This window comes from Pelodiscus sinensis, chromosome 11, assembly GCF_049634645.1.
Source record: "Pelodiscus sinensis isolate JC-2024 chromosome 11, ASM4963464v1, whole genome shotgun sequence".
NCBI classification, from domain to species: Eukaryota; Metazoa; Chordata; order Testudines; family Trionychidae; genus Pelodiscus; species Pelodiscus sinensis.
This window is the reverse complement of record NC_134721.1, coordinates 36,256,978-36,269,856: the sequence shown is the minus strand read 5'-3', so window position 1 is coordinate 36,269,856 and position 12,879 is coordinate 36,256,978. Positions and strand designations below refer to the sequence as shown.

The 12,879-nt window shown below is 48.7% G+C and overlaps 2 protein-coding genes across 10 annotated transcripts in view; one reads left to right on the top strand and one right to left on the bottom strand.

The window, feature by feature from the left end:
* The window catches only part of TOP6BL (TOP6B like initiator of meiotic double strand breaks), a 76,414-nt gene extending 75,658 nt beyond the window's left edge, over positions 1–756 (bottom strand). The window contains exon 1 of one of the 6 annotated variants that reach the window (XM_075939267.1): positions 577–756. In XM_075939267.1, the coding sequence (XP_075795382.1) occupies positions 577–600 (24 nt within the window). In that variant the 5' untranslated portion in view covers positions 601–756. The remainder of the gene's footprint in view (positions 1–576) is intronic. The other 5 variants (XM_075939266.1, XM_075939262.1, XM_075939264.1 and 2 more) reach the window with 5 other exon arrangements.
* LOC102460367 (acylphosphatase-2-like) lies at positions 242–11,549 on the top strand. Of its 4 annotated transcripts, none has more exons than XM_025188917.2 (5): positions 242–273; positions 1,793–1,887; positions 3,221–3,237; positions 9,034–9,143; positions 10,970–11,549. In XM_025188917.2, exons 1-5 carry the CDS (start codon positions 257–259, stop codon positions 11,082–11,084), a joined length of 354 nt encoding a protein of 117 aa, XP_025044702.1. In that variant the 5' UTR covers positions 242–256; the 3' UTR covers positions 11,085–11,549. The 4 variants fall into 4 exon arrangements, with proteins under 4 accessions (XP_025044702.1, XP_075795394.1, XP_006131666.1 ...); XM_075939279.1 differs by lacking the exon at positions 242–273 and adding an exon at positions 637–765 and having other exon boundaries at positions 10,970–11,548; XM_006131604.4 differs by lacking the exon at positions 242–273 and adding an exon at positions 1,374–1,470 and having other exon boundaries at positions 10,970–11,548.
* The last annotated feature ends 1,330 nt before the right edge of the window (positions 11,550–12,879 follow it).

The window sequence follows — 12,879 nt, the reverse complement described above, 5'->3', positions numbered from 1 at the left end:
GTCAGCCAGAGGAGGATGGTGCAGTAAAACATGGCACAGATTGGCGAAAGGAGTGGATTTATGTGGCTAGGGCCGTGAGGATGGTAACCAGGTCCTGGGTGTGGGAGTGTGAGGGTAACTGCTCGCAGGGGCGATGGGGATGTGTGCGCTGCAGGGGGCTGTGTGCAGGCTGAAGTCCAGTGAAGGAAAGAAATGGGAGACCCTGAAAGACCTGTCTAGAGCCTAGTACCAGAGAAGATACCCACCGGTCAAGCACATGCTGAGAGGCAAGGGGTGCGTAGGCCGGGCTGGAGGGCAAGGCCTATAGTGACATGCACTCCAAGCCAGTTGGTGAAATGCCTCCATCCCCAGCTCCTCACACCCCTCCCCGAAATGACATCCCTGACCCTCTGGTGCCCCCAGAGACCCCGGCACCCTAACTGACCCCCGCAGCCCCCAATGTGCCTCCCCTCACCTGACCCCACAGCCCCCAAACGGGCCCCCACGCCCCAAATGACCCCACCCCACAACTTCCGTTAAACCCCCCCAGCTGACCCCACAGCCCCGTCTCCTCATTCACCCTTCGCCCCTCCCCACCGTGCGCGTGGCCGCTGCTGCCATTACGCCGTCTCGTCCTAGTAACTCTCATTCCCGCCCAAGGGAGCCTCGGGAGCGCGCGCCCGTCCTCTCCTTCCCCGCGGGAGCGCGCGCCGGACGGCAGCTCTGTACCCCGTCCGTCTCCAGCACCCCACCCCCCACCGCCCTCCGGTCCGATCCAGCCATCAGGTCTGACCCTCCCCCCCTCCTGAGCCAGCCCCGAAGTCCCACCCCATAGCCAGGTCCCTCTCATCCAGCCCTGTGCCCCCAGCCACATCCACAGGCTGCTCCCCCATCCCACCCCGCACCTTGCTGAATCGCCCCAGCTCCCAGCCCCCGCAGCTAGTCCCCAGCTCCCTACCCTAATCCAGTCCCATCCCTTCACTGAACCTCCATGTCCCTGCCCTCAGCCCAACCCCAGTCACTCCCAGCCTTGCCCCCCAGCCTTCCCAGTCTCCAGGACCAATCTTCCAATTTATTCCACTCCAGACCCTAATGCCCAGCTCCACCCCAGACCCCACGCCTCTCACTCACCACACACACATCCTCCCCTCCCCCAAAATTGCCCAGTCCTCCCAGCTTTCCAAGGGCAATTGAAATCCAGGAGGGGCAGCATAGGGCAGGTCTGAAATAGGTGGGAGGGAGCTGGCACTGCTGCTGGGATAGATGCCAGTGTTGCAGGATGGGGTTACCCCTAGACTGAATATGAGGGATACCTGGCACTTATACTGTGCTTTATAAAAGAGGGCAGTATCATTAGCTTCACTTTACAGATGGGGAAATTGAGGCACAATGAGGGGAAGTGACTTGTCCAAGCAGCCAGCCAGTGGCCAACCCAGGAGGAGAACCCAGTGCTCCTGCCAGTGTCTGGTACCGACACTGGTGTTGGGTCTGGTGAGTGGGAGGCAGGTTAGAACTGGGGTGAGTGGGCATTGCAGGGGGGGTTCTAGCATGGATGTAAAGGAGCTGGAAGGGGGGAAGCCAAGAAGATGGTGCTGAGTATGGAGGAGGAGGGGTTGGCTGTGGTATTTGTGAGTGCAACGGGAGAAAGTTGCCCTGGCTGGGTGCAGGGGTGGGGGTGGCAAGAGTAGTGTGGTCTGCTCTTTCCTCACTGTCTAAAGAGGGCTCAATTTAGTAACAGGCCAGAGAGAGTGCTGCTTGCAGCAGATCACATAACAACTACGCTGTGCTGCAAACTCGCTTTCACTCCCACCAGCTTCCCATCTGCAGCCCTTCACACTTGTCCATGCCGTGCCATGGCTTCCTCAGGACTCTGGACCTTGGATTATGAGGTCTACGGGGATGTGCAAGGTAAGTGTGCTGAATTTTGCACCATTGCCCTGCGCTGCACTGACTCTGTTGCAAATGGAGAAGATCGTTCCTCTGCTGGCTCCAGCTAGGGAATGCTGCAAATAGCTTGTGAGAGTCTTTGCCCCATGTCAATCTCCGTAACAGCAGGGACAGCTGCTATTATGCCGCAGGGCCGGGAGGGTTTCAGTGAGCCCCAAATGAACTGATTGAAGCCAGTTCCCCAGGAATAGGGGACAGGGAGCAATTCCAGAAACACCAATGTCATCTTGAATGGTGTGTGCAGACATATTTCTGAGCATGGGGTATGGGCTGTCTCCCTTTGTCCAGATCTGGGCAGACTCCACCTGGGCTATTCTCCTCAGATTGGCAGCCCCCCCCCCCCCCCCCAGGAGAAGAAAACAGAGATTTCATCCATTGCACATTGTAAAACCTCTCAGTAGAGTTTTTTCATGCAGGAGGGAGTGGGAGCTAGTGGATTGAGGTAGAAGCTGAGGGGGGCGGAGCAGGGGGCAGTGAGGCTGAGAGTCAAGACTTCTGGGATATAGACCCAGCTCTTGTCATCTAGTGATCTCTTGGTCGCATGGCCTTATCTCCTCATTTCCAACTGCCCCCAAGTTGGAGGCACTAGGGTCTGTGCTACCAAACCGAAGGGGGGCTGGAGTCAGTATTTCCGGTTTCTGTTCTTTGATCTTGGAGGGAACAATGTGTCATGAATAGATCACTGGACTGGTCATCCATATTCTAGTGTTCTCTTCCTAATTCTGCCACTGATTTGGTGGGCATTCCTGGACAACTCACTCAGCTTCACTAATATATTGGATGTTGTGAAAACCCATTCATGTCTTAGCCTGATGCAGGATGATGACAGGGTCTGGTGTTTCATTTGCATTCATACTGCAGATTGTGAAGTAAATTTCACACTGCTCTAGAGTTGTAGGCTCATTGGGAGCCTTTGGAACTCATTGCCACGATAGCTAAAATGCTGAGCAGGAGGAAAACAAGAATTAGATGTTCCCGTGGATAATAGGAATATCCAGAGTTAGAGCAGTACATTTCTCAAAACAAATGAGATGTGACAAAGACAGACCCCATCATACTCCAGGTCATGAGCTCATGGAAGATCAGGTGGGTGCAGGTTATTTCAGTGCAGCAGGGTTTTCTGCACTTTTTTTCTGAGCAGTTGGTGCTGGTCAGTGCTAGGATCCCAGGATAGATGGCTCCTGGCCTGATCCAGGTTGGTGGTTCCTGTATGACTAAGAAGCAAAGCTGGCATTTAATTATCAGCATTTACTGTCTATTTGCAACTGACTCATTTTTTCTCTCTTCTTGCCAGGTGTCTTCTTTAGAAAGGTAAGGGGGCATGTGAGTGGGTATGGGGGAAACACATGGGCTTTTAGAGCACAGCCCATTGCTTGGTCACATGGCCTTAACTCCTCATTTCCAACTGCCCCTAATTCAGAATACCCTTCCAAAGCCAGAAGAATAGTGATAGAGATGTAGCCGTGTTAGTCTGGTGTAGCTGAAACAAAATACAGGACTATGTAGCACTTTAAAGACTAACAAGATGGTTTATTAGATGATGAGCTTTCGTGGGCCAGACCCACTTCCTCAGATCAAATAATGGAAGAAAATAGTCACAACCATATATACCAAAGGATACAATTTTAAAAAAATGAACACACATGAAAAGGACAAATCACATTACAGAACAGAAGGGGGATGCAGGGGGGAGGGAAGGAAGGTGAATGCCAGTGAATTAATGATATTATAGGTGGGGAAGGGGAAATGTCTGTGAGTTAATAGTATTAGAGGTGATAATTGGGGAAGCTATCTTTGTAATGTGTAAGATAGCTGGAGTCTTTGTTAAGTCCCGTGCGGAGAGTGTCGAATTTTAGCATGAATGCCAGTTCAGAGGATTCCCTTTCAAGTGCAGATTTGAATGTCTTCTGAAGTAGGATGCAGGTTAGCAGGTCATTGAGACTGTGTCCTTTCTGGTTGAAATGACAAGCAACTGTTTTTTCTTTGTGATCCTGTCTAATGTCTGTTTTGTGGGCATTGATTCTTTGGCGAAGTGTCTGAGACGTTTGTCCAATGTACATAGCAGACGGACACTTTCGGCACATGATAGCATAGATTATATTTCTGGAGGCGCAGGAATATGTATTCTTGATCTTGTAACTCACTTGGTTAGGCCCAATAATGGTGTCAGCAGAGTGAATATGTGGACAAAGCTGGCAGCGGGGTTTGTTGCAAGGGCAAGTACCAGGGTTGGTATTAGTGTGGTATGTCCTGTGGTTGTTGGTAAGAATCATCTTGAGGTTAGGTGGTTGTCTATAGGAGACTATGGGTCTGTCTCCCAGAGCTTCTTGGAGTTTAGTGTCCTGTTCCAGTATAGGCTGTAATCTATTGATAAGGTGTTGGACAGGTATAAGTTGGGAGCTGTAGGTGATGACAAGTGGTGTTCTATTGTTGGTTTTCTTGGGTCTGTCTTGTAGTAGATGGTTTCTAGGTATTCGTTTGGCTCTTTCAATTTGCTTTTTTATTTCTCCAGGTGGGTAGTTGAGGTTTATAAATGCTTGGTAGAGATCCTGAAGTTTCTGGTCTCTGTCTGTGGGATTAGAGCAGATGCGGTTGTATCGAAGGGCTTGGCTATAGATGATGGATCGTATGGTGTGTGCTGGATGGGAGCTGGAAGCATGCAGGTAACTGTATGAGTCAGTGGGTTTTCTGTAGAGGGTGGTGTCTAGTTTTCCATTGTTGATTTGTACTGTGGTGTCCAGGAAATGGATCTCTCGTGTGGAATGGTCCAGGCTGAGGTTAATGGTGGGGTGTAGGTTGTTGAAATCTCTGTGGAATGTCTCCAGTGTTTCTTGGCCATGCGTCTATAACCAAGAGGCAACCAGACAACTCTCCAACACCACATTTTACAAACCTCTCTCCTTTGATCCTACCTCGGAATACCAAAAGAAATTACTCTGTCTCCTTAAAAGCCTCCCTACAGCTACTCGGGAACAAATCCACACAGAAACACCTTCTGACCCCCGACCAGGATTTTTCTATCTGCTTCCCAAGATCCATAAACCTGGACACCCCGGACGCCCCATCATCTCTGGTATTGGCACACTCACTACTGGTCTATCCAGCTATGTAGACTCTCTCCTCAAACCCTACGCAAACAACACCCCCAGCTACCTCCTAGACACTACTGACTTCCTAAGGAAACTACAAAACATTGATAACCTCCCCAATAACACCATCCTTGCCACCATTGATGTAGAAGCACTATACACCAACATCCCACATGAAGACGGATTACAAGCTATTAGAAACACTATCTCAGAGGACACCACTGCCAACCTGGTAGCAGACCTATGTAACTTCGTTCTCACCCACAATTATTTCCAGTTTGAGAACAACTTATACCTCCAGATCAGCGGCACAGCCATGGGTACACGCATGGCCCCACAGTATGCTAATATCTTTATGGCTGACCTAGAACAACGTTTCCTCAACTCCTGTCCCCTTTTACCCCTTCTCTACTTACGCTACATCGATGACATCTTTATGATCTGGACGCATGGCCAAGAAACACTGGAGACATTCCACAGAGATTTCAACAACCTACACCCCACCATTAACCTCAGCCTGGACCATTCCACACGAGAGATCCATTTCCTGGACACCACAGTACAAATCAACAATGGAAAACTAGACACCACCCTCTACAGAAAACCCACTGACTCATACAGTTACCTGCATGCTTCCAGCTCCCATCCAGCACACACCATACGATCCATCATCTATAGCCAAGCCCTTTGATACAACCGCATCTGCTCTAATCCCACAGACAGAGACCAGAAACTTCAGGATCTCTACCAAGCATTTATAAACCTCAACTACCCACCTGGAGAAATAAAAAAGCAAATTGAAAGAGCCAAACGAATACCTAGAAACCATCTACTACAAGACAGACCCAAGAAAACCAACAATAGAACACCACTTGTCATCACCTACAGCTCCCAACTTATACCTGTCCAACACCTTATCAATAGATTACAGCCTATACTGGAACAGGACACTAAACTCCAAGAAGCTCTGGGAGACAGACCCATAGTCTCCTATAGACAACCACCTAACCTCAAGATGATTCTTACCAACAACCACAGGACATACCACACTAATACCAACCCTGGTACTTGCCCTTGCAACAAACCCCGCTGCCAGCTTTGTCCACATATTCACTCTGCTGACACCATTATTGGGCCTAACCAAGTGAGTTACAAGTTCAAGAATACATATTCCTGCGCCTCCAGAAATATAATCTATGCTATCATGTGCCGAAAGTGTCCGTCTGCTATGTACATTGGACAAACGTCTCAGACACTTCGCCAAAGAATCAATGCCCACAAAACAGACATTAGACAGGATCACAAAGAAAAAACAGTTGCTTGTCATTTCAACCAGAAAGGACACAGTCTCAATGACCTGCTAACCTGCATCCTACTTCAGAAGACATTCAAATCTGCACTTGAAAGGGAATCCTCTGAACTGGCATTCATGCTAAAATTCGACACTCTCCGCACGGGACTTAACAAAGACCCCAGCTATCTTACACATTACAAAGATAGCTTCCCCAATTATCACCTCTAATACTATTAACTCACAGACATTTCCCCTTCCCCACCTCTAATATCATTAACTCACTGGCATTCACCTTCCTTCCCCCCCCCCCTGCATCCCCCTTCTGTTCTGTAATGTGATTTGTCCTTTTCATGTGTGTTCATTTTTTTAAAATTGTATCCTTTGGTATATATGGTTGTGACTATTTTCTTCCATTATTTGATCTGAGGAAGTGGGTCTGGCCCACGAAAGCTCATCATCTAATAAACCATCTTGTTAGTCTTTAAAGTGCTACATAGTCCTGTATTTTGTTTCTTCCAAAGCCAGTGTGAGCAACTGTGGGCAGGGAGGAGGAACCAGCCAAGTTGGAGGCACTAGGGTCTGTGCTACCAAACAGAAATTGCTGTCATGGCTCCCAGATCAGCAGTAATATTTGAAATGGGAGCCACCATCAGGAGCTGCTTGCTGAAGAGGATAGTCTAAGGCAGAAGGGGACCAGATGGTCTCTTGGCCTTGCAAGTGCAGGAGGCAGTTTAGAGGAGAAAGGTCTCAGGTGACAGAGCATCATTTTTCGGGAAGAGGAGAATTCCCTGGTTGAGAAGCATGCACACCTCTATAGCCATGCAACCCACACCATGAACATTTTTGAAAGGCCCCAGTGTGGTTTCTCAGGAGTCTGATGCAGTGAATTTAAGTGTTCAACATCCTGTCCCAGACACCCTGCCTTCTGGACATTGAGGTTGATTGGTGCAGATCTCCCTTGGAAATGTTTTTTCACTCAGTGTGTGGTTAGACTGTGGAATTCACTGCAACTCTAATGAGGCTGAGAGCTAAACAGGGTTCACAGAAGGATTGACCATGTCTGTGAGTAATGAGAGAGTCCAGAGTTAATATAGTAAATACTAAGTGATAGAAATGGAGTTTGAGAGGGATCTAAAACTGTTGGCTTCAGGGCATGAGTCAACATAAAACTGTTGGGCTACGTCTACATTGGCCCCGATTACGGAATAAGGCTGCAAATGTAGCACTTGGGACGAGGCAAATCCACGGGGGATTTAAATATCCCCCGCGGAATTTGCATTTTCATGGCCGCCGCTTTTTTCCGGCTTGGAGATAAGCCGGAGAAAAGCGTCCAAACTGGCACGATCCTCCGGAATAAAGCCCTATTCCGGAGGATCTCTTATTCCTACTTGCAAGAGGCAAATCCGCAGGGGATTTAAGTATCTCTTATTCCTTCTTGCAAGTAGGAATAAGAGATCCTCCGGAATAGGGCTTTATTCCGGAGGATCGTGCCAGTCTGGACGCTTTTCTCCGGCTTATCTCCAAGCCGGAAAAAAGCGGCGGCCATGAAAATGCAAATGCCGCGGGAGATATTTAAATCCCCCGCGGATTTGCCTCTTCCCAAGTGCTAAATTAGCATGCCTATTTCGTAATAGGCAGCCAGTGTAGACACAGCCTTGAGGTCAGGAAGGAACTTCCCCAGGGAATAGGGGTCTTGCAGCTTACTCAGAGCAACAGGGACTGGGTTGCTGCTGGAGATGGGATACTGGGCTACATGGGCCCCTTGTTGTGATTCTGTCCTGTGCAGTCAGTTGCTGTGCCCCCTCAAATAGTGAAGAGTCTGTTTTAATCCGTCACCGTCCTCCTACTTTTCAAAATATTAATGATAATAAATAGTGTTTTGGATGAGATGCTAGTTAAGGAAGGATTTTGAAACATTTATCGTGTGTGGTGGTGGCACAAATGTAGGGAAGGGAATTATTCTAACCTAAGCACACACCAAACCAAATTTTTAATCTCTTTCCAACGTTTACTAGAGTAAAGACCAATGGGTATAATTGAAGTGTGGGTCACGTGATTGGAGCCAAATACATCACAAATGTAGGCCCAAGAATTTGCTTCAACAATATGCTGGGCCTCTTCCTTTCTGAAGCAGGAACAATCAGAACCATGAATACAACCAGCCCTCATGATTCTTGCCTTGATATACAGGATCCTGCAACTTCACTGTATGAGATCACTGTGTAGAGTCAGGGCCAGATGCAGGCACAGGTGGATAGAGAATTGTGCCTTGGGCCCCAGATACTGGAGCCATCCGATTACAGTAGAATCTCAGGGCCATTAATGAAAAAAAATCAAGTTTATGAGTCTTCCATTGGAAAGACAAGGTTCAAAACATGCTCCAAGTGTAGCCAATGCAGGACCATCTGCTTGAGTCTGAGACAACAACCAGGAATATGGCTACCCCTTTGCAAAGTCATATAAGAGCTGGGAGCCTTGTAGAATGCAGGGCAAAGCTTGTCCCAGCCCTTTCCCTGGAGTAAAAGCTCCCCCAGGCAGATGGGATGGAATCCTTCTCCTCAGAGCTGTGCTCCCACATGGGTATTCAGGAAGCAACATGCTGGACAGTGTATACTCAGGCTGTGCCATTCAGCCCACTGGGAAGGAGTGGCTGTATGTGGAGTCTGAGGCAAATGCCCATTGGCTCCACTCAAGGCCTTGGTAACCCAGTCTCTTCCTCTCCAGTACACAGAAGATCAGGGCAAGAAGCTGGGGGTGGTTGGCTGGGTGAAGAACACCCCCCGTGGGACTGTGACTGGGCAGGTTCAAGGGCCCAAAGAGAAGGTTGAGATCATGTGAGTATCCACCAGGCTTCCTAGCTTGCCAGTTGGCACAGTATTAAACATGGATGGAGATCACCCTTCTGAGTATCTGAGCAGGAGGAAGTGACTAGCTAGCAGGCGTGGGGTTGGGGGATTGTTTTCTCCCTCTAGTGGTGGGGTAGGGAGTTGCTGGCATCACTCCAGGTGAGGAGAACAGACAGGATCCCAGTCTTGCTCCCCAGATGTGGAGATATACAGAAAAGACTCCTCCTTGTATACCCCCAGCTCTCCCTTCACCCATGTACATCAAACACAAGCTGAACATATTCAGAAGGCCATTTGTAGCATAGCTGAGCACCTGCCTCACTCTAAGAATTCTCAGCTTTTTCCAACCACCTACTAATCAGCTGTTCTCTGTAGATTGAGTTGGTGCTACATGCCCCTATCCATCTGAGATCACATCCTCCGTGACACCAGGTGCTGCCCATACCCCCACAACCTGATGCCCAGCATTGCAGAGACCCTCCTGAGTGAGGGTCCTCCCCCTAATGCTGGGTGCAGCACAGATCCCCTGAGATCAGGGCCCCATTATTCTCGGCATCACAGAAGCCCCCAGACTGAGATCAGAATCCCATTGTATGAGGTGCCGCACACCCCTCTGACTGCACAGACAGTGCCTGCCCCCCTCCTCCACATTTCAGTCCAAACAGACAAATCATGGCAGTGGAAACAGGCACGGAGGGGGGAAGGGACTTGTCCATGTTCAGTGGCTGCACTAGGAATAGAACCCAGGAATCCTGTGACCCAGCAACCCTTCCTCTGGGCCATGTGAAAATTCCCAATCCCAAGAGCTCCCTGACATTCTTGAGATCCCCAAGGTGGGAAACATCCCTTCATGAATGCACAAAGCCATTTTCAAATACCTATGTTCTCTCCAGTGATCTGCAGACCTATGGTGTCAGCCACTCTGGGAGGGGAGCAAAGCTGATCCCCCTCCCCGCTGGGAGAGAAGGGGTTAAACCCTGGGCACAGGGAGCAGGATCATAGACTGAAACGTTCCCCATTTGAAACCCTTCTGCCTCTAACTAGGGCAGTTCCCCTGGTGCTGCTGCCCTAGCCAATCAACACCTGGGAAATCTGGGCCTTGGCTTGTCCCCAATTAACATCCCCTCCAAAAGGGACCTGAGAACGTGCCTGATTAATTCCTCTCTTTGGGGGCCATAAAGACACTCATCTCCTGTGGCAACCGGGAAGGGCAGGCGGGGCAGCTTTCGTAGCAACCAGCTCCGTCATCTTCAGAGCGATGACAACCAGAGGCAGTTTCCATAGCAGCAAGTCCCCTTTCCATCACCTTCAACATTTGAAGACAGAGAGAGAAGTGGAATTGTTTCCATAGGAACCAGACTCCCCCCCCCCATTTCTGCCACCTTCAGGGCTTGAACAAATTGGGGCTGCTTCTATAACAACCAGTCTGCTTCATTCCCCCATCCCTTTTCATGAACCAGATAATGTAGGAGGGAGAGGGGGAGGGGGAGGCAGGTTCCATAGCAACCACTCTCCCCAATCTTTGCTTCAGGTCCTGGAAAGAGATAAAAGAGGAGGCAGGTTCCACATGGAATTTACAGTCCAACCTTGTCTGTGTGGGATCATGGCTGGGTAAATGATAGCTATGTAAATAGGGAGCCAGGATTCCTTTGTCCTCCTGTCCCCAGCTCTGAGATAGAAGTGGTGTTTAATGATTAGAGCAGGGGGGCTGGGACTCTGGGAAGGGAGTAGGGTCTCATGGTGAAAGCAGGGGGGCTGGGAGCCAGATTTCTCCTTATGGATGCCTTTATATGCTCTTTCCCCCACCTTCACAGGAAGAACTGGCTGCACCGTGTGGGAAGTCCCATGTCTCGCATTGACCGGGCTGTCTTCTCCAATGAAAGGGAAATCTCCACCCTGGAATTCCCAAACTTCACCACCAAGTACTAGAAGGTGGGACCAGGACCACAGTGACCCCTTGCGCCCTCCTTGGGGGACCAGATGACAACAACCACTGCTGGCTGGCTGCAGCTTCCGGGTGGAATACCTCCCCTGCATCCCAACCTGGCCACTGAGAATATCTTCTCCTGCTGCTCCAAGATGTCAGAGTGTGGGCCTGGCTCCTAGCAAATGAATCTGTGCCAGCTTCTCATTGAACTTCTATTTCTCAGCAGGGGCCTTGGCCACAGAGCATCTGAAACTCCTGCAGCCTGATGTCTGCCTCTGCATAAGGTCCCATCCTGTGACTTGAGTCTCACCCCACATCTGCTATGCACTGGTACAAATAGCTGCTGTGGCCCCTAGTATTTAATCCACCATCCCTGCAAAGAGGATGCCATCTATTCCACCCCTCCCATCTGCACACTGTATTTCTGCAGAGAGGCTCAGTAAAAATGACCTGAGAAAACAAGAAAGTTAATGCCTGTCCCCATGTGTTTGCTTCCTGGGTCAATAGGGTCAGCCTGGGTGAATTTGAAAATACAAAACCAAGGGGGATGGTGTTCTCCACTTGGTTTTTAGTCTAGAAATAACAGCGTCATGCCTCATTTCCCCTCTCTCTGGACTGGAGATGACTCCACAATGAGGCTTGGGCTATCCCTGAGCCAAATAACTGGAAGCTGGCTAATATGACACCAATTTTTAAAAAGGGTTCTAGAAGTGATCCTGGCAATTACAGACCAGTAAGTCTAAATAATGAAATGAATTGTTAGACACACTGATGAACACAATTTGTTGGAGAAAAGCTAACATGGTTTCTGTAAAGGGAAATCATGCCTCACTAATCTTCTAGAATTCTTTGAGGGGGGGGGTCAACAACCATGTGGACAAGGGGGATCCAGTAGATATAGTGTACTTGGATTTCCAGAAGCCTTTGAAAAGGTCCATCACCAAAGGCTCTTAAGTAAAGTAAGGGTATGTCTACACTTGCACCCTAGTTCGAACTAGGGATGCAGATGTAGGCATTCGAAATAGTCAATGAAGCAGGGATTTAAATATCCCGTGCTTCATTAGCATGATCTCGCCAGCGCGTTACTCTGATCAACAGCTATTTTGAAAGTGAAAGTGCACACCGGGATGCGTTAGTTGGAACCAAACCCCTTGGTTCGAACTAATGTTACTCCTAAAAAAATGAGGAGTAACGTTAGTTCGAACCAAGGGGTTTGGTTCGAATTAACGCATCCCAGTGCGCACTTTCACTTTCGAAACAGCTGTTGATTGGAGTAACATGCCGGCGAGATCATGCTAATGAAGCACAGGCTATTTAAATCCCTGCTTCATTGACTATTTCGAATGCCTACATCTGCATCCCTAGTTCGAACTAGGGTGCAAGTGTAGACATACCCTAGGTTGTCATGGGCTAAGAAGGAAGGTCCTCTCATGGATTGATAATGGATTAAAAGATAGGAAACAAAGGGTAGGAATAAATGTTTTCAGTATGGAGAGAGGTAACTAGTGGGGTCTGTACTAGGACCAGTCCTTTTCAACATACTCATAAATGATCTGGAGAAAGGGGTAAACAGTGAAGTGGCAAAATTTGCAGATGATACGAAACTGCTCAAAATAGTGAAGTCCAAAGCAGACTGTGAAGAGCTTCAAAAGTATCTCACAAAAGTAGGTGACTGAGCAACAAAATGGCAAATTAATTTTAATGTGGATAAATGCAAAGTAATGCCTATTGGAAAACATAATCTCAACTATAAATATAAAATGATGGGGAATAAATTAGCTGTTACCACTCAAGAGA